Below are 17,911 nucleotides of genomic sequence, written 5' to 3'. Positions count from 1 at the left end.
CTCACTTTAGTACCATATGGTTTAATATTTCATTAAATTATATATAAAAAACTTCTGATACCCTATTTAGATTTATCGAATATTCATTTTAGTACCCTTTAGTTTTAACTTTGTCATTGATTTAACAAAAAAAAAATTCCAAAATGAATAATAAAAAGAGAAAAATGAAACAATATGGTACTAATTTGATACAAAAATGAAACCACAAAGTACTAACTTAATACACTTTAAACCACAGAATATCAAAATGAGAAAGTACAAAACCACCGACTACTAACTTGATATACTTTAAATCAAAAGTGAGAAAATGCGAAACCACGTGGGGGCTATTTGAAGTTTTCCCTTTAATTAATTATAATGCGAGGAGTGCCCGGGCGACGCCCTCGAGGATTCGTTAGCAGTTGCTCTTCGCGCGGTTCGGCACGAAATTTGGCGCGGACGTCGTTCTCCGACGCTTCTCTCTCTCACTCTCTCTCCGCCGCGTCTCCGTCGCCACCCTCTCCCTCCTCCCCAGCGCGCCTCTCTCCGCCATGAACCCCCGGCTGAGCTCCCGAAACCCTACCTCCGCTTCTACGCGGCCGCAATGAACCCCTGCCATGGATCCCGACCGATCGGACGGACCGGATCCTCCCGATCCCGGATCGGCGGCGGAGGCGGCGGCGGAGGAGGAGGACGCGGAGGCGCCGAAGGTGGTGGAGTGGGACGAGCTGCAGGAGGAGCTTGCGCGCCTGTGGAGCCTCTCCTCTGCGGCTCACGAGGCGAAGGAGCGCAAGGACGCGCTCACTCGGCGGATCGAATCGATCCTCAAGGTGAGTGGTTAGGATTTACGTCCTTTAGGGTTTCTATGGTTTCGATATATGCTCATCTTTCTAGGGTTGGAGACGTCTAAATCCCGAGAATTTTGTAATCGTTTGTGTGGTTTGGATTCTTGATGGAGTTCTTGCACTATTTTGTAATCTGTAGTGTTGATTCTTCGATTAAGAGGTCGTTAGGTTTGTTCCTTTGTAGTCTATAATGCAAATCGTGCACTATTTGTGAGGAAAACAATTCATGCTTAAAAAGTTTCATTTGGTAGGGTCTTGCTTTACAATGGTGTCCGCCGCACGTCCGGATTCGTGGTTGTGCTTTTCTTTTTTTGGGGAAAAATGGTTTATCTTGAGTCTGACAATTCAGATTTTTCATCAAGAACTAGCTTGATTATTGTTGTTTGCTTGGCTTGCTATTAAGATTCTACAATAGATTTGCTAACTGTTTGGCGGTCGGACAAATGGTAGACAGTCAAGGGAAGAATCGCTGCGTCGGAGATATGAGCTGGAGGACATGAGGCAAAAGCTAAACCTTAAGAAGACTGCCCTGGAGGATTTACGAATGCGCGTGAAAAAAGCGTCGAAGGATGTTGAGGGCAAGCGGGAGCAACTTTGTCTGGAGATCAGAACATTGCTGGTCGCTGCCGAGAATCTCTCCACAGCTCAACAACAATTGCAGGTAGGAAAAAAAAAACTTGCTTTAAAGGGTTTAACGGAACGAGCTAATGAAAGTGCTGTTTGTCTTTATATGTTTGGTTGTGAAGTTGATATTGTGTAACTGTACTTTTATTAATCATGGTTATTTCTTATGCTGCAAAAGGACTGTTTAGTGCAATTTTTGACTTGCATCTTTTGCTCGTAGTTTAGAAGACCATGTGTTTAATTTACTCCACTTTGCGGCTTGTCTTGTTATAGGAAGCAAATAAATTGTTAGCAGCAAAAATGGGCCATGACCAGCTTAAAAATGTAGAAAAGATGATACGAATGAAACAACAATATTTGGTAGCACAAGTTGCTGCCATATACCCTGTGGAGGCCATCAACGAACAATCTCCTGGAGAGAAGCCTGATTTGCGTTTTGGAGGTACCGATCTAGAAATGAATATTCTCTCCGTCTTGCATGTATTGTTAGTTAATGCTAAGGAAACATCGAGCTATTATGCAAATGGTTCTTTCTTAACTGACTCTTACATCAAGATTCAAGATTATGTGTGTGTTTTATATGCTGCTTATTTTGAAATAGAACTTCATCCTCCAACTTTGAAGAAAGCATTTTAACAAATTAAGTGACTTAAAGCTTAATGATATGGAGTAGAGATACTATCGTTACAATAACAACAAAATCACAGAATACATTATATTTGTTTTGATCAAGGATTTAAGTACCGTGGTACGGGGTCGTGCAAAAAACTTGCTCGCTCGATACGGCATGATGTGTGCCAGACCATGCCGATGTGTGCAGGTCACAAAAAATACATGTGTGCTGACACATAATGATATGAAATATTTATTTTCTAATTGCTTATTATATATCTTTTTCAAATATTTTAAATTTTATTGAGAAAATTACTTACTAATTTAAAAAAATGAGAATTTTGAGTTGTGCCATCGGTACGGGAGTTGTATCGTGCTAATATCTTATTGGCGCGATATGGTACAGTAGATACGTTCTGTGCCGATGAGCACTTAAATCATTGGTTTTGATATATCGGGTACTAGGCGTATTGTACAATTACAGCTACAGAAGTGGACTCACTTTATAGAATCGCACCATTCTTCTTTTTTGTGGAATTCTTAGGTTGTTTAGATAGACTTGTGATTTTGTTTTTGTCATCGTTACCGTTGGTGTGAACTAAGACTAAGACTCCATAATGTACATATTTTTTTCCTGTATAATATGATGTATTACTACTGTACTGTATACAATGTTGCAATGTATTTTTGGCATGCAATCTTATTTTTCAGCTGTTCCTGATACTACTAAGCATATAGATGACAAGTTGCAGTACATTTTCAGGAGACATTGGATTGTCTTCCAAAGATGTGCCTAAACCTCTGCCTTTGTCATCTTTGACAATCTTGGGGTTGCAGCTAACCATGTTTCCCAAGATGAGTATTTTCGGTGACGAGAAGGAGCTTCAGAACTCTGCAACTGTTCTGGGCTATGTTGCACATGTAAGTTTCTTTTTTCAAGATGGCTTTTTTATACCTCTCAAACTTACCTGATTTCAAGCGAGTATATCCATGGCTTGTTTTTCTTCCGTATACACTATCAATCAATTTACATCAAGTAAATGAAAACTATATGAAGTTCTATAGAAACTTGGACTTGAGTTGTTTGCCTGCTTATTTATTGTTGTAGGCAGTCTCACTTATTGCTTCATACCTCAACGTCCGTCTCCGTTATCCTCTGCGATTAGGAGCTTCGCGTTCCTATATTCTTGATCATGCGCCTTCAGTTAAATTTACATTAGCAGATGTGGAAACAAATCCTCCCATTAAGACCATGAGTTTGAAACCTACAGAATTTCCCCTTTTTCTAGAAGGACAAGATGCCATTAGAGCAGCCTATGCGATATTCTTGTTGAACAAGGTTTGCCTTCCTTTATTTCAAATATTAGGTATTTCTATTTGAATATGATCTGATTTTTTTGTGTTGATTTATGTTTTTGAGGTTTTCTAGCATCTCATCAGTATGTATAAAGAATTCAAAATAATTTTTTACTTGAATTCCACTTTTTACTAGACTAACTTAGCATCCTCCTACCATTATGTGCCCCCCATAGGCGTCACCTTTGTTGTTGATTTTTAAGTTTTCGTATATCATACTCAACTGATAACTTTGTTAACTTTGATGAAATTGGAGAAGGTCAAAAGGTTGATGCCCGAGAGTCGACAAGTGATTGCATAGTTTCTCAAAGAGTTGGAGGTGATGCAAAATTCATGGTAGATTACCAAAGTTAACCAGTCTATGTTCCAGATTAAGCTGGTCTGTATTTTTTTTGGTTTGAGGAAAACTGAAACAACTGCAGTAAGTGAAGAAATGAGGATTTGACATCAACCTTTGAATATGAATGAAACCCAGAGGACTGAGGAATTAACACAATGGTTGTAGGTAAAAATAGGATATGAAAGGGTAGTATAAGTGTCATCAACTTCATTCTGGTTGTCAGGTGACTAATCAATCTCATTTTCTGTAAAAAGAATAAGAATCTCAAGGAAGCAAATGTCGAAGAAAATTCTGTGCGTTTCTGATGCTTTGCATATTGAGAGGTCAACGACAAATACCGAGTCTCCTTGTTTCATGAATATATCTTTCAAATCTTTCTTGGCAATTAGTCGATATGATTATTGCATTTCTTCTGACTCGGCTCATCTCATTTTATATTTCATTGATAGGATTTGGAGCAGCTTCTGAATTACGTTGGTGCGGAAAGTTTGGGACCAAGACATGTATTAGCTAATCTGTGGGAGCTTATTCGGATCATTCTGTCCGAGGAGTACATAAACAACTGACTTGAGTACATAAACAACTGACTTTCTTTACGCGTGCATTGATCAAAGCTTCAATTCAATTGATTTGTCAAATTAATTCTCATGTAACCCAGTGTCTTGTAAATATGCTTGATTGGTGCATTTTTTATGTGAAGCTTCTTTGTCACGTCACGTTGATAATTGTCTAACTCTGTATGATTTCTCTTTTTCCTTTTGTTCTGTTTTTTGTTTTTGTTTTTATTTTGGGTTGGGTTGGGTTGGGTTGGGGGGGGCGCGCGCGTGTTTTGATGATACAACAATTTCAACAGATCAAAAGATTAAGATGATTGGAAGCAGTTTTTTTGTTAATGCAAAATCAAAGCCTGTAGGTATAAGTGTTTCTACGAGTCTAATTCATGTTTTTAGTCTTTAAAAAGAATTTAAGATTTGAACTCAAATTGATGATACAACAATTTCAACAGATCAAAAGATTAAGATGATTGGAAGCAGTTTTTTTGTTAATGCAAAATCAAAGCCTGTAGGTATAAGTGTTTCTACGAGTCTAATTCATGTTTTTAGTCTTTAAAAAGAATTTAAGATTTGAACTCAAATTGCATCACAGATTTTGGGTTGTATAGTCTTCCATACAGCTGAACGTTCCATGGCATTGAGAGCAGATATAGTATGGTCGTTTCATAATTTTCACACAACATAAATCAGAAGCAGATACTTAAGGGGAAAAAAAAAAAAAACACACCGAGTTTAGATGTCCCAATACACTACACAGCATTGTCAGAAGCCTGCACAATAATCTTAAGCACTAAAAGACTATGAAGGCAAAAAGCAAAGAGTCAGGGAACCTCAAATCAGCTTTCCTATGTGAGTCTAAAAGAAGATAACACAGAATAATAAGGAAAAAAGAGATTCTTACACCCAGTTAAGAGAAAATAATACACATGTTAAAACAATTTAAATTCAGGCCTTGATCATCGGATCGGCTCCCAATGAAGTGGGCTCATAGCCGTGCACCCGGAAGCGGTAGATGCACGTAAGAGGATGACTACCGTGGTTGGAGGTGAAGTCAAGCCGGACCATGTTGATCACCCTGGCTGGATCGGCTCCCTCCACATTGAAGGTCTGAGCATTGCTCTTCTCGAGGTCGTAAGCGAACTCTGTCAGGAGGAGCATCTTCTCCGATCGGGCTGATGGGTCATCGTCGGGCCCCTCGTACCATCCGGAGACACTGCAGTCCTTCGGCGCGCTCGACCTATCGTATGCCACGCTCTGCACATTGTATACATGAAAGATTTGCTTCAGAAATTGTTCAAACAACTAGATGCATTTTTTGGCCCGACTTCTAGAATAGCTTCTCTACCCAAGAAGTAGAAGCATTTAAAAACCATGCTTTAGGCTACCGAATAGCCTGGGGCTTTTTTTTAATGGTCGAAAGCTAAAATGATTTTTCAGTCTCCAGAAAATAAGTTCTAATTTAAAGCTGGTGCTTTTGCTCAAGCAAGGAGCTACAGAGTAATTTTAACAAAAGCTATTAATGCTTCCTTCGAATAGCTCTCACTATTGAAAAAGCAATTTATGCATAAGCTCTCACAAAGCCAAACAGGCCCAAAGTGGACTAAAAATCACGAGAAAGTATGAATAGTCCACATTTGTAAAATAAGTGATATAAGCAGTATTATGAACACTGGAGGCATGTTACAATTGTATGTATGGCCTGCTCCTACATAGAAGAGATGAAAGAAAAGCATCTTATCAAAATAACATAACAGAAAAAACAAAGCTTGTCAACCGCTTGGTAACTTCTGATTACTCCTTGGAATTTCCAAAGTACAAATCTAATAATCCTTTTCAGTGAATATACTAGATTTCTGCTAAAAGAATAACAAATCTTCCCACTTCCCACTTCCCACTTCCCAAGTTAATTAAGACTGCACAACGTTTAAGGTGCTAGAGCCTTCTCTATTTGGTTAGTGGCTAGTTTATGTGATGAATTATAAGGTTATCAATCATCATTGGAACAGAAGAAATTGCAATTTTACACTATATTTCACAAGTACATCAGTATTCACACACTGTCCAGGTGATTCTTATCTGAAGAAATCTCAAGATAAAAATTGAGAAGTACAAAAATGAACAAAAGAGATCAATACTCCTAAAATTAAGTACATCTCAACTACAATTATGCCCCTTATTACCTACTATTTTAATATGGCATCAAGTACAATGTTATGTGGAGCGCAGACAGAAGATAATGTTATCCATAATCGACTTTCGAGGACAAGGAGATGGGGTGTTTTAAGTATTATTTTCAATCAAACATTAGACTTATATCCATAATGCTAATAAGGTGAGTATTTTCGTTGAGCCATGAACGAATGAAATAACTCTAGATATTTGAACCAAACAGTTCTCATGTACTTTCTTTTCTACTACAAGTGAACTATATTATGCACGGTGACAAAAGATCTTCAAGGACGAGTCAGCAGTACAATACACTGACTACTTTAAGCCAGGAAAGTGAAAAAAAGAATAAAAAAAAGAAGAAAGGGAGGAAAAGAAAGGAGGAAAAGTAGAAAAGGTATGAAAAAGCAAGAGAAAGAAGTTGGGAGCCATGACCCACCAGTTTAGGATGAGGTCAAATTGAGCAGTCAATTGATCCTCCACTAGAGTCGACTAGCCTGTATTGTATCTCGAAAGCAGCCAAGCACAAACCAAAAATGCGGTCGACATATAAAAGCATATTTAAATTTCCTAATCTAGCTCTGTTTATTTAGAGTGGTTCTAGGGTTGAATTTGCTTGTGACTGGTGGACTATATGTACTCCTATAACTATACAGGGACCCTGCCTGCCACTTCTATTCTTTCTCTGTAAAATGATATTATAAAACTTAGGTATGCTTAATTTATTCTATGTGATTGCAAGGTTAATAATCTTCTAACCCTGAAAGGAACGGAATATAGTATGCTTAATTTATTCTGTGTGCATTACACCTGTCGTAGTACAATTGCATACTTCAAGCAGCTAATTTAGCCAAACCAATTATGTTATCTATAGACAAAATCGTTAGAAATAACCTCCCTATATCTACAAGTGAGCAGTAACTTAATAGGTTTACTAGAAATTGCTTGTGACTTGAGCAAAAATGTTCAGTACCGACGTGATATTGCATGCTCCAAAACGCAAGCCTCTATAATTAGCTTCGACAGGATCCGTCTAGCAAATTGCCAATTTCTAGAATATCAGGACACGAACATCTACACCAACCTAATTTCTTCAGATTTTTACTGCTTGAAAAATGCAATAGAGTAACAATAAACAATAACCTAAGTGGAAATATCACCTTCGAAACATGCTCTAGGGTGACTGCCTCGGGAACTATCCCTGTTCGTAGCTTGATTTCGACAAAACCAGCGCTTCCTTGTAAGGCAAAACACTGCCCAGGCTCTCCAAAACTCGGCTCTAGCATTTTATGAGCATTCGAATGCACGGCACTCCGACCTTTCCCTGCAACCAGCCAATTGCTAGCTTTCCCACTAGTATACGGCTCCGAATGCCTAACCACCTTCGCCCCACCAGATGCCAATGCATAATCCACCCTTCCTAGCCCATCGGCCGCGTGTTTCTCAATCTCCTTCTCGACTATTTCCTTGGCAAAATTCCTTGCATCATCTAATGTTACAACATGATCACTACCACCTAGGCCTCTACTCTTCTTCAACTCGTCGATAAATTGCTCGAACTCCATCTTCGTAAAAAACCCCATCTCACCCAACTCAGCCAACGACTTGTCCAAGGTGTCGGCTCTTCCCTCGAGCTTCTTCAACTTTACCTCCAAGAAAGCACCTTTGTCTGCAACTTGCTTTGTCAGATCAGTTTTCACTTTAGATATCTCATTTCCGATCTTTTTATCTATCACTTCCAATTGAACCTGCAGCATCTTTGCCGTTCTCTTCAAAGACGCCTCCACCTCCGATATTCTACCCTCCGTGTCGACAGCGGAAAAAGGGAGGAGACTACCATTTTTCCATCTCCAAACCAGTTGCCCCATCCACAAAAGAACCGCAAGGAGAAGAGACGCCTTCATGATCACATTGAAAACAATTTGCCACTTGGGTCTTTCCGATCTATGGGCGCTTTTCTTCTGCTTCAACGCAACTGCCGAAGCCGCCAAATCTCTCTTTGCTTGCGAGAGATCTTTCGGCCTCTCAACAACCGACTCCCCGCGGATTGTGTGGCTCAGATCCTTCCCGCCGGCGATCACTCTCTTATCGGCAACCCCATTAACTCCGGCTTCGGAAAGCGCTTCAGCATTTGGCTTCTTCACAACAGCTACTGTTCTCCTCTTCACATCTTGCCTAGAGTTGGAATCCAAGCTCAAAGAAGAAGGGTTCGTATGCGCGGCAGGGGACGGAATTGCAGCCGCGGAAGCGGACATTATTGCGCCCTAAAGCAACCCCAAATTTCTCAAATCCAACAAATGTCGCGACAGGTCAAAAATAAATTTCCTAAAAAATTCAACAAGAAAATATTCAAATTAGCGCCACAAATCAAACGAACAACTCAAAAAAGCAAGCAAATGATACAGAAACAAAAAAAAGATAAAAGATTAGGGTTTTATAACACCAGAGGCAAAGTTTTCCTCCAAAATTCCATATTATCACCACAAAAACGCAAAAAAGGTTGCAAATTTACAGGGATTAAAGCAAAACCCACAATTTTTTAACAGAAACGGCGCAATTAATAGCCAGAAAAAGTGGGAAAAAAAGAGAGAACGAAATGGTAAACGGGTAACTCTAGAACTATAATGTCACGCCAAAATTGAGAGTAAAAACCCTAAAAGGAAAGAGGGGGAGAGAGAGAGAGGGGGAAAGAGGGAAAAGAATCACCTTAGAGAAAAGGGCGAGAGAGAGAGAGAGAGAGAGAGAGAGAGAGAGAGAGAGAGAGAGGTGGAAATGGTGGTGGTGGTGGCGTGGAGAAATTGAGCGCCAATGGATGGTAAAAGAGAGAGAAAAAGGGATTCATCAGATCGACTCCGACTTAAAGCGATAATTTTCCCTTTTTTTCTTGTTCTTTTAAAAAACTAAAATAATTTTCAAATATTTTCTCTTCTTTTCTAGAAAAAAAAAAATGCTACATAGTTGTACATTTTACGTTCCACTAATTCTGATATTTATAATTTTTTAAAATATTTAATGTTTAAAATTTTGATAAAATTAGTTGAAAGTAGTTTTTGGCTGAATAATATATAAAATCTACAATTTATAAATACATGTATACATAAAATTCTGGCAAATAAATTATAATTTTTAATTTTGCCAACTATATCTCTTAAACTTTACCAAACTGTTTAATAAATTCTTCGTAATCAAAGTTTAGAACATGTCAAATTTTATATGATATATTTAAATACTAAGATAATAAAAATCAAAGATATATTTATCTTTATTATTTAATTTTTAAGACACCATCAGCATGATTGTTCTATTAATAACTTCATGTGAGCGAAGGAATCAATTAAATTATATAAAACAAAGTTTGAAAGATATAATTGTCAAAATTAAAAATTTTAAAAAAATTTGATACAGCTCTAAATTTTTTAAGATGTGTCTATAATTTATCTTATAAAAAAGATACATAGTTTTCAAGCTTTTTACTAAACGCGAAGATAACACGAGAAATTATAACTATTTATAAATGCCTTATTCTGTATGTGTTTTTTTATCAGTAATTTTAACTATTTTGTAGTTTCTATTTGCGTTTTTCTCGTTACACCATTTCGTTAACTTTCAGTCAAATTTATCATATATCATGCTCGTGTATCAGAAATGTCTCATAAAAATTGATAAAAAAGATACAAAACTTTTTTAAAACTTAATCCTGATTATTTTTTTGAGCCCTAAACAGGGAAAAAGCAATGATTGGAGACGGTTTTAGTAAAAAAGTTAACAAAAAAGTATAATAAAATATAATATAAAAATTATAAAATATTTAATTGATACAGTTTAAACAAATGAATACTAAAGTAAAATAGCTATAAATAATTAATAAAAAGGGGTATGTGAATTTCCCCTAAATTATAATATGTAGGAAAAACTTTAAATATCATTCATGTGATTTCATATTTTTTTACTTTAATATCCTGTAGTATAAAATGTATCAATTTAGTACACTGTGGTTTTATTTTTATCATTTTATTATTGATTCCACTAATTTTTTTTATTAAATCAGTGACAAAGTTTTTTAAAGGGTACTAAAGTAGATATTTGATAAATCTAGATGAGGTATCTAAAATTTTTTGTATATAATTTAAAAAAATATTAACGAAAAAGCTGACGAAAAGATAAAAATAAAATCACAGAATATTAATTTGATATATTTTAAATTATATGGTACTAAAGTAAGAACGTGCAAAACCACATGATGATATTTGAAGTTTGCCCTAATGTGTAAGCACACTGTGCTGACGTGGGCATCCTACATATATGGGGCCCACGTCTCGTACAACTCGTTATATTTACAACCGTTACACCGAAAACTATAATTTAAAAATTATAAAAATATAAATTAAGCGGAAAAGTTTTATTAGAGAAACAGGGTGGCTTCACAAGCTTTCGTTAGCCAACGGAGAAAGACTCATTCATTCATTCCCACTTTATTCTCTCTCTCTTTTTTTTTTTCTTTCTTTTTCATTATCTTTCTCTTTCTCCTTTTCTTTTTTTTTTTCCCCCATTTTTTTCTCTTACTACGCCGCCCAAATCTCCTAATCCACACCTCAATCACCGACCAGGGCATAAGAAATTCCAAAGCTAAAGTGTGTTGAATCAAACTCTTCTCTGTTATTAGCTTTTGAGGCACCCATTAATGGTTTTGGTTTTCGGAGTGGGATCTTCGGATTGTTTGATCATCTGGATTTGCTCTTCTGGTGCCGAAGGATCCAAATTTTATCACTAATTGAGGTGGTATGATTCTTCCTGTGAGGATTTTATGAGTCGTGTGTCGTTTCTGTGTGTTTTGATCATAGAAAGGTGGTTCTCTACGATAAAGATTGGATTTTGATTTGTTTTTGGCAGTGGGTAGTGAGCATTTTAGCTCGGATTTTGTAGTGTGGATTTTGTTGAGTACCCAATTTTGGTTGGGGTTTTGGGAGTGGAGTCTAGAAATTGTTTGGACATCTATGCCAAGGGATCTGAATTTGATTGTTTGTTGAGGTGGTGTGATTCTCCTTTCGAGAATTTTTTTAGTGTCATGTGTTGCTTCTTGTGTTTCGATCATTTGGAAGTGTTTATTTACATTAAAATTTGAATTTTGATAGATTGTTGGAGGCGGGTACTTGGGGTTTAAGCTTGGATCATCATCTTCTTTAGTCTATTTCTAGAATTTTGTTGTTTCCATTGCCATTAACTGAGTTTTCTCTAATTTTGTTGTATTACCTCTACCTCCATATTATGTTCCTTGTATGGATATTATGTGATTGATTTTTTTTTTCTTTTTGAGAATCAAATAACATAGCACCAAGAAAAAGAGGAAGGCGATGATTGTAGCTTTAGAGAATGATTGGTATGATTATTGATATGTTTTACGAAGCTTGTTTCTTTCTTAATATTGCAAATAAGAAGCGGCTCAGAAGAAACCTTGCTTATATTTGCATGGCGTGGCATATAAAAATTTCGTATGGATAATTTAATTTTACGTAAAGTAGTGTATCATGGTATGTTGCTAATTTTCATCAGCGTCTTAAAGTGCATAGACCGTGGATTTCACGTCTCACCTCGTTGGATTTTTGTTTATTTGATAAATGGTATTATAGTTGTTTTCTCATTAGGATTGTTTAATTCACCTGGCTTGTACCTGAGTTTACTGGTGATCCTTCGATTAATGATGAGTTTGTTTAGAGTATTAATCTTCTGTTGTTCTTTTCTCTCACCAGGTTTCTGTCGAGCTAAACCATAAGATAATTATGGCTATTGAGAGAAAGGAAGCTGTGCTATATATTGGAAAAGTTCTGAGATTTTCCGTCAGATTAAGCTACAGATCCGTTTGCGATCATCCCATTTTTTTCTGTATAGGCTTTTTGCTATTGTTATTGTACAGATCTTTTCCTTCTTTATTCTATTTTCTGCTTTCTTCTTCTCCTGTAATTGTATGTACTACTCTTCTTCTCGGAGTCCTTTTAAGCTGTGGAGAATCACGTATTCCTGAAATTGAAGAAGAAAAGGAACAAGATTACAATTATGACGAGAAAACTTCATTGCTCAAAGTTGGGACTTCTAATAATAACACGGATGAGATCTTTACAGAACAAACCTATACAGGAAGCACAGCGAAAGTGACGTATTCGAGTGAAGAAAGGGCTGATAAAGAGTTTGGGATTGAGGGAAAAGTCGATGAAGAAAGAGGACACTGTGATCAGGGAATTGGTGAGAAGAGAGAGCTTTCTGAAGAGAACCCAGTTGAAGAAGCGGCACGAGTGGGTGAAGACGTTGGTTGCTCTTCAAGTGTAAATGGAAATCCAGCTGAAGGTCCAAATATTGATGGTCGCTATAGTTTCTTAGATTCTGAGCCCGATCTCCCATTGAGTTCTTATCCTAATCCCTCTATGGTTGATCTCACTCTAATGCATGATCAAAAGCCTAAAGTTAACGAAGGCGGAGGAGGAGAAGGAAAAGAAGAAGATCAGAAGAGTGTGATGGATCTTGGGCCCTGCGTGTTGGAGAGGTATCGGAGGTTGGAAAGCTTGATCGCCAGGAGAAGAGCAAAGAAGAATCTGAGGTTCGAATTGGAAAAGAATCTAATTGATTTGGATGTTGACGGTTCAGCTTCGAGTGTGGACGAATTTTCACGATTTCATGCTCAAATTCCGCCAATCTCAGCACCAAGACCGAATCCATTAGATCTTTTTAATGATTCAGAGGAAACAAGCGCGATTCCTGGCTCCGCTCCTTCCATTCTTCATCAGAGAAAAAGCCCATTTGACCTTTCTCCTTTTGATCAAGTGAGTGAAAGCAGCGGCATCAGCAGCTTGTTGCGAGAGAATTGGTATCCTAGAGAGTTTATGTCCATTTCACAAAGAGATATGTTGTTTAGAAGACACGACAGCTTCAATTTATCTGGTGGGGAACTTAGACAGGAGAAGCACTTTTCAAGATTAAGACCTTATTATGCTTCCGACACAATAGATTTGGACTTGGGAAGTTCTTCTACTACTTTTCATAGGCAGTTGAGCGACAAGAGTGAGTCGAAGTTGAGTTTCGTTCTTGAATTGGATGATGTTGTTTCTTCTGTTAATGATCAGGATTACTGTGAAAACACTATAGAAAAGCATGACGAGGAAACTTTGGAAGATGGAAGTCAATATTTGGATGGAGGTGAATCGATGGAGGTTGAAGTGGAGAACAGCGAGATCAGCGCTACTGATGGTGATGTGAGTCGTTTGAACGATGTTGAATTGTTTGGATCATTGGAGGAGAAAGAAGATAGTGAAGAAATAAGTTCGAGTTTAACCATTTTAGATGCTGAGAAATTTAAATTGATGGAAGAGAAGCAAGGGGGTTTGACATCCCACGTATTATCAGAAGACACTGAGAAAAAGTCCATTCCTGATCTTATCAGCTGGGAAGGAACTGGCAAGAGTCAAATTTTGCATAATACAGGTATTGAAATTGGATATTTGACCCATCAGCAAAGGTATGATAATTCAAGAATTCTTGTATGATAATGTCTTCTAACGGTGGTTCCTCTCTTTGCAGGTGAAGACAGTGTTGGTGCAGATTCGTCCTTAGAAGCCGAGGCAAAATTAAATCTATCCAGAGTGGTTTCATTTCCAATGCTGGTTGAGGAGAAAGTAGTCTCAGAACATGGCGGAGAAATGCCTGCTAGTGATGAAACTAATTTGGTAAATTTATTTAGCGTATCTTCTACAAAGGAAAGTGAGTCAAGATCGAAAGCGACTGAAGAAAATGATTTGATTGGCATTAAATCATCGACAGTTCATCAAGCTTCTGTTAATCTAGCGGCATCCGAAATCTCAGGGGGAGCAAAAGCAGGAGAAAGTAATCTGATTGATCTAAATTCCTATCCGGAAAGTTTGCTGTTAAATGGTTTAAATTCATATGCACCCGAACTGGTTCAACCATCTACTCAGAACTATCTTATGCAGCCATCATTTCAACCTGATTTTGGAGACTCGTATATCAGTATTATGGATTTACACCCAATCCCCGAAGTGGACTTCTCTATGATCTCTGAGGAGACTTTGAAAGTCTTAAAACTTCAAAAAGAGCAAGGGAACTTGACACTCTCTGATTCGGTTGTTGGTTCGACTGAACCAGACATAACAGGAGAGCAAAACATTGTTTATTCGGATATTGAACGAGACTTGACTCATAAGTTTGAGGAAGGAAGTCCTTCAGATAATGCTCCCACAATTCATATTCATGATGGTGGTCCTGTTCAGTTGCAGTTGCTTGATTCGATAGAAAGCTTGAATAAACCAAGTTCATCACCTATGGATTTTGATTTTCTGAGCAAGCCTGGTATTGTTTCAACTGAGTCAAGAAAAGAAATCGCCAACACAGTCCAAACCAAGCGAGAATTAAGTCCTGAAAAATATTTATATGATTCTGAGGAGGAATGCGATCAGATTTATCCTGAGTTCATAGGTATCGATGATATTGACGAAGATTTGCTGTCGGAATTGGATGCAGTAGGAGATTTTCATGTAGAAGAATTAATGCCAGGCCGGCGGTTCAATCGAATGGCCACGGATTTTTCAAATACTGAAATTCACGAAATTCCTGCGGAGCTGCAAAATTCTCAAGCTTCTCTTAATCTCTCTCGAAATTTTCCCTCAAGGTCTACGGAAGTTGTAGGAACTTTGTTCGGGCCATCTTCTGGGGACCCTGAGCAGACGGTGTACAATCCTAGGTTCCGCATTCTTGATTCAAGCTCTGCCGAAGAAATCAATTCACTACTTAAGCAACTCCAGGAGGAAGAAGAAGAAGCGAAGGTGCCTTTTGTTCCAGTGGCCAATAATGAGAATTCATCAACAGTAAACAAGGAAGCTGGTTCCAGTGAATTGGGTTCAACCGAAAGTGAACCCAAACTAATAGAGAATGATTCGGATATGGTAGTTCTTGAAGCTAAGCGCATCGAAGATATAGATTCAGCCATTAAACAATTCAATGAAATTCTTGATAAGTCTTCAATTTCAGAATTTGGAAGTTTCGAAGTTGTCCAAGGTGAAACGAATTTTGGGCCAACGGTGGTTGATTCAGATGTTCAGGTTATTGAAGCAAAATCTTTGGACGACATAAATGTTGCTTTGAAGCAGTTCTCTGAAGGTCTTGATAAATCTTTAATTTCAGAAGTTGAAAGTTCTGAAGTTGTCCAAGGTGAAAGGGATTTTGGGCCAACGGTGGTTGATTCAGATACTCAGGTTATTGAGGCAAAATCATTGGATGACATAAATGTTGCTTTGCAGCAGTTCTCTGAAGGTCTCGATAAACCATTAAGCTTAGAAGTTGCAAGCTCCGATGTTATAGAACGTGAGCGGCATTTCTTCGAGGCAATGGCGATAATTTCAGATATTCAGGTTACTGAAGCAAAATCTTTGGATGACATAGCTGTTGCTTGGAAGCAGTTCTCTGAAGATCCTGAGAAATCTACAATTCCGGATATAAGAGGTTCCCAACTTATACCAGGTGTCATGGATATCGAACCGATAGAGACTAATTCAGATATTCAGGTTATTGAGGCAAAATCTTTGGATGACATTGATGTTGTTCTGAAGCAGTTCTCTGAAGGTCTAGAAAAATCGTTAATCTCAGAAGTTGGAAGTTTGGAATTTACACAAGGTGAAATAGACTTCGAGCCAACGATGATCAATTCTGATATTCTTGTTGTCGAAGCAAGATCATTGGATGACATAGATGTTGCTTTGAAGCAGTTTTCAGGCAGCGTCAATGACAGCAATTCAGAAGCACATGAAAAAAGATGATTCTGAAGTTCAATTAGCTAAAGATTTTGAAATGGCTTCTAAGAAATCAGTTTTTGACGAATCTCAAAGACTTGAAGCAATGAAGGGGTGTTTCTAGCTCAATTGCTTCAACCTTGGGAGAAGATATAGGATAAAAATAAACATGGAGTCAAGCTGAAGCTCCAACTCTAGCTCAAACGATTTCGGGTGATTCAATGATGAGCCTCTTTGCTGGTTCTCTTGGTCTATTCGTTGGTTTTCTGGTTTAAGGGATTTGTGTTTTCGACGGAAGAGTTTGGATCTTTTTCGGTCGATTTTTGTAGATGTTATTTGTTTCTTTTTCCTTTTCTCCTCGGTTCTTTCGGGTCAAGATATAATTCGATTTTTTTGCCCTTGTGAATAGTGAATATTGTTTTTGTTCGAGTTTGATTGATTTGAGTTTGGATCAGATTTTTTTTTTTTTTTTTTGGTCATTTGGATAGAAGGTTGGTGATCATATTGCATGTAATTTAAACTTATAATGAGTGATTGGTAAATTTGATATTATGAGCCATATGTTTGAATCTCTTATTACATACATTATCGAGTGATGAATTTGTATTGTGAAATTTTGCATGGTGCAAGAATAACATGATGATTAATGTTGTTCATTTTTAATGTACAATTCATGCCTACATGATTCATACCAACTTTTATTTTCAACAATCAATTATTGTATAATATATAATATAATATGAAACTCAGCTGGAAAGGTCCCCTGAGGAAATAAAATTCAAAGGGCCTAAGTGCTCTCCAATCACTAGAGCTTTTGGGGCCACCACTCAACATGTTAATGGTGGTGAGATTTATAAATAGAAAATGCTTTAAATATAGGAGCTTTTGGACTTGTTGGATTGAATCAGATAGTGATTTACAGCTGTATTGTTAATGGTGATTTTGGGGGCACGTTGGTTTTTTAAAGGTACTTTTTTATTTTATTTTATTTTTTCTCCTCTTTTGGATTCTTTTAGAACTTGCTTGTCTCAACTTTTAGAAACTGTTTTTTTTTTAAACCAAAAATATTCTGATGATTTATAGTTAGATATTTAGCAGAAAAAAAAAATCTCGAGCAATTGTGAAGTAGAGCTAAAATTTCAAACTTTTGTAAGCGGAATTTCCTGTTTAAAGTTTTTCGCTTTTCTTGTAATGCGGTTACTATAACTGAAGCTCTCAATGTTTTTTTTTCCTTGCTTTTTGTACTTGGTAAATTCCGATAAAGTAACATCTAGTACAAAATGCCTCAATTAGTGCTTCTGCTTTATAGAGAATTTGTAACAACTTTTTTCAGATAATACCAAATATGTTCATATTGCAATTCTCTAGAAGCTCTAGGTGGACTGAACCTTAAACCCTAAACCCTAATAGACCCTCGGCAGTTGTTAGGGCACCCGTGCGGACGTAGTTTATATCACAAGTGTTTGTCACACCTTAATAGTTCTATACTGGATAGTATAACGATAATTCTTGGATTATATAAGATTCACTATTTAAAATGGGTTTAACAAATTTTTGATTCACCGTTTGAATACACGATAAGTTGTTGATACTAGTGCACCTAAACGGGAGCCAATCCGATCTACTCGAGAAGACCGATCCGACCCG

General features: G+C 37.3%; 3 protein-coding genes across 7 annotated transcripts; 2 read left to right on the top strand and 1 right to left on the bottom strand.

The window, feature by feature from the left end:
• LOC109727849 (UV radiation resistance-associated gene protein-like) lies at positions 345-4,489 on the top strand. Of its 3 annotated transcripts, none has more exons than XR_002220857.1 (7): positions 345-809; positions 1,279-1,485; positions 1,722-1,890; positions 2,824-2,981; positions 3,169-3,399; positions 3,676-4,079; positions 4,206-4,236. XR_002220857.1 is itself a non-coding variant. In XM_020258051.1 (7 exons), exons 1-6 carry the CDS (start codon positions 597-599, stop codon positions 4,059-4,061), a joined length of 1,029 nt encoding a protein of 342 aa, XP_020113640.1. In that variant the 5' UTR covers positions 345-596; the 3' UTR covers positions 4,062-4,079; positions 4,206-4,329. The 3 variants fall into 3 exon arrangements, 2 of the variants coding, with proteins under 2 accessions (XP_020113640.1, XP_020113639.1); XM_020258051.1 differs by having other exon boundaries at positions 4,011-4,079; positions 4,206-4,329; XM_020258050.1 differs by lacking the exon at positions 3,676-4,079 and having other exon boundaries at positions 348-809; positions 4,206-4,489.
• Positions 4,993-9,323, bottom strand: LOC109728191 (protein SAD1/UNC-84 domain protein 1-like). 2 transcript variants are annotated; one of them, XM_020258542.1, is made up of 3 exons: positions 9,183-9,323; positions 7,637-8,801; positions 4,993-5,564 (listed from the first exon to the last, which is right to left on the bottom strand). In XM_020258542.1, exons 2-3 carry the CDS (start codon positions 8,729-8,731, stop codon positions 5,256-5,258), a joined length of 1,404 nt encoding a protein of 467 aa, XP_020114131.1. In that variant the 5' UTR covers positions 8,732-8,801; positions 9,183-9,323; the 3' UTR covers positions 4,993-5,255. The 2 variants fall into 2 exon arrangements, with proteins under 2 accessions (XP_020114131.1, XP_020114132.1); XM_020258543.1 differs by lacking the exon at positions 9,183-9,323 and adding an exon at positions 9,010-9,157.
• On the top strand, positions 10,936-16,833 carry LOC109728192. Of its 2 annotated transcripts, none has more exons than XM_020258547.1 (3): positions 10,936-11,252; positions 12,224-13,946; positions 14,043-16,833. In XM_020258547.1, exons 2-3 carry the CDS (start codon positions 12,254-12,256, stop codon positions 16,289-16,291), a joined length of 3,942 nt encoding a protein of 1,313 aa, XP_020114136.1. In that variant the 5' UTR covers positions 10,936-11,252; positions 12,224-12,253; the 3' UTR covers positions 16,292-16,833. The 2 variants fall into 2 exon arrangements, with proteins under 2 accessions (XP_020114136.1, XP_020114135.1); XM_020258546.1 differs by having other exon boundaries at positions 10,936-11,255.

The sequence above is a fragment of the Ananas comosus genome, linkage group 23 (genome assembly GCF_001540865.1).
Source record: "Ananas comosus cultivar F153 linkage group 23, ASM154086v1, whole genome shotgun sequence".
Taxonomy (NCBI): Eukaryota; Viridiplantae; Streptophyta; class Magnoliopsida; order Poales; family Bromeliaceae; genus Ananas; species Ananas comosus.
The sequence above is the reverse complement of the archived record's forward strand: the minus strand, read 5'-3'. Positions and strand labels throughout refer to the sequence as shown.

Excerpts from the sequence above, each read along its gene's own strand:
- LOC109727849 (XM_020258050.1), top strand. The coding sequence starts at position 597 with ATGGATCCCGACCGATCGGACGGACCGGATCCTCCCGATCCCGGATCG. Across the intron at positions 810-1,278 it reads GGATCGAATCGATCCTCAAG|TCAAGGGAAGAATCGCTGCG; the intron begins GTGAGTGGTTAG and ends AATGGTAGACAG. Across the intron at positions 1,891-2,823 it reads GCCTGATTTGCGTTTTGGAG|GAGACATTGGATTGTCTTCC; the intron begins GTACCGATCTAG and ends GTACATTTTCAG.
- LOC109728191 (XM_020258542.1), bottom strand. The coding sequence starts at position 8,731 with ATGTCCGCTTCCGCGGCTGCAATTCCGTCCCCTGCCGCGCATACGAAC. Across the intron at positions 5,565-7,636 it reads CCCTAGAGCATGTTTCGAAG|AGCGTGGCATACGATAGGTC; the intron begins GTGATATTTCCA and ends TACAATGTGCAG.
- LOC109728192 (XM_020258547.1), top strand. The coding sequence starts at position 12,254 with ATGGCTATTGAGAGAAAGGAAGCTGTGCTATATATTGGAAAAGTTCTG. Across the intron at positions 13,947-14,042 it reads TCAAATTTTGCATAATACAG|GTGAAGACAGTGTTGGTGCA; the intron begins GTATTGAAATTG and ends CTCTCTTTGCAG.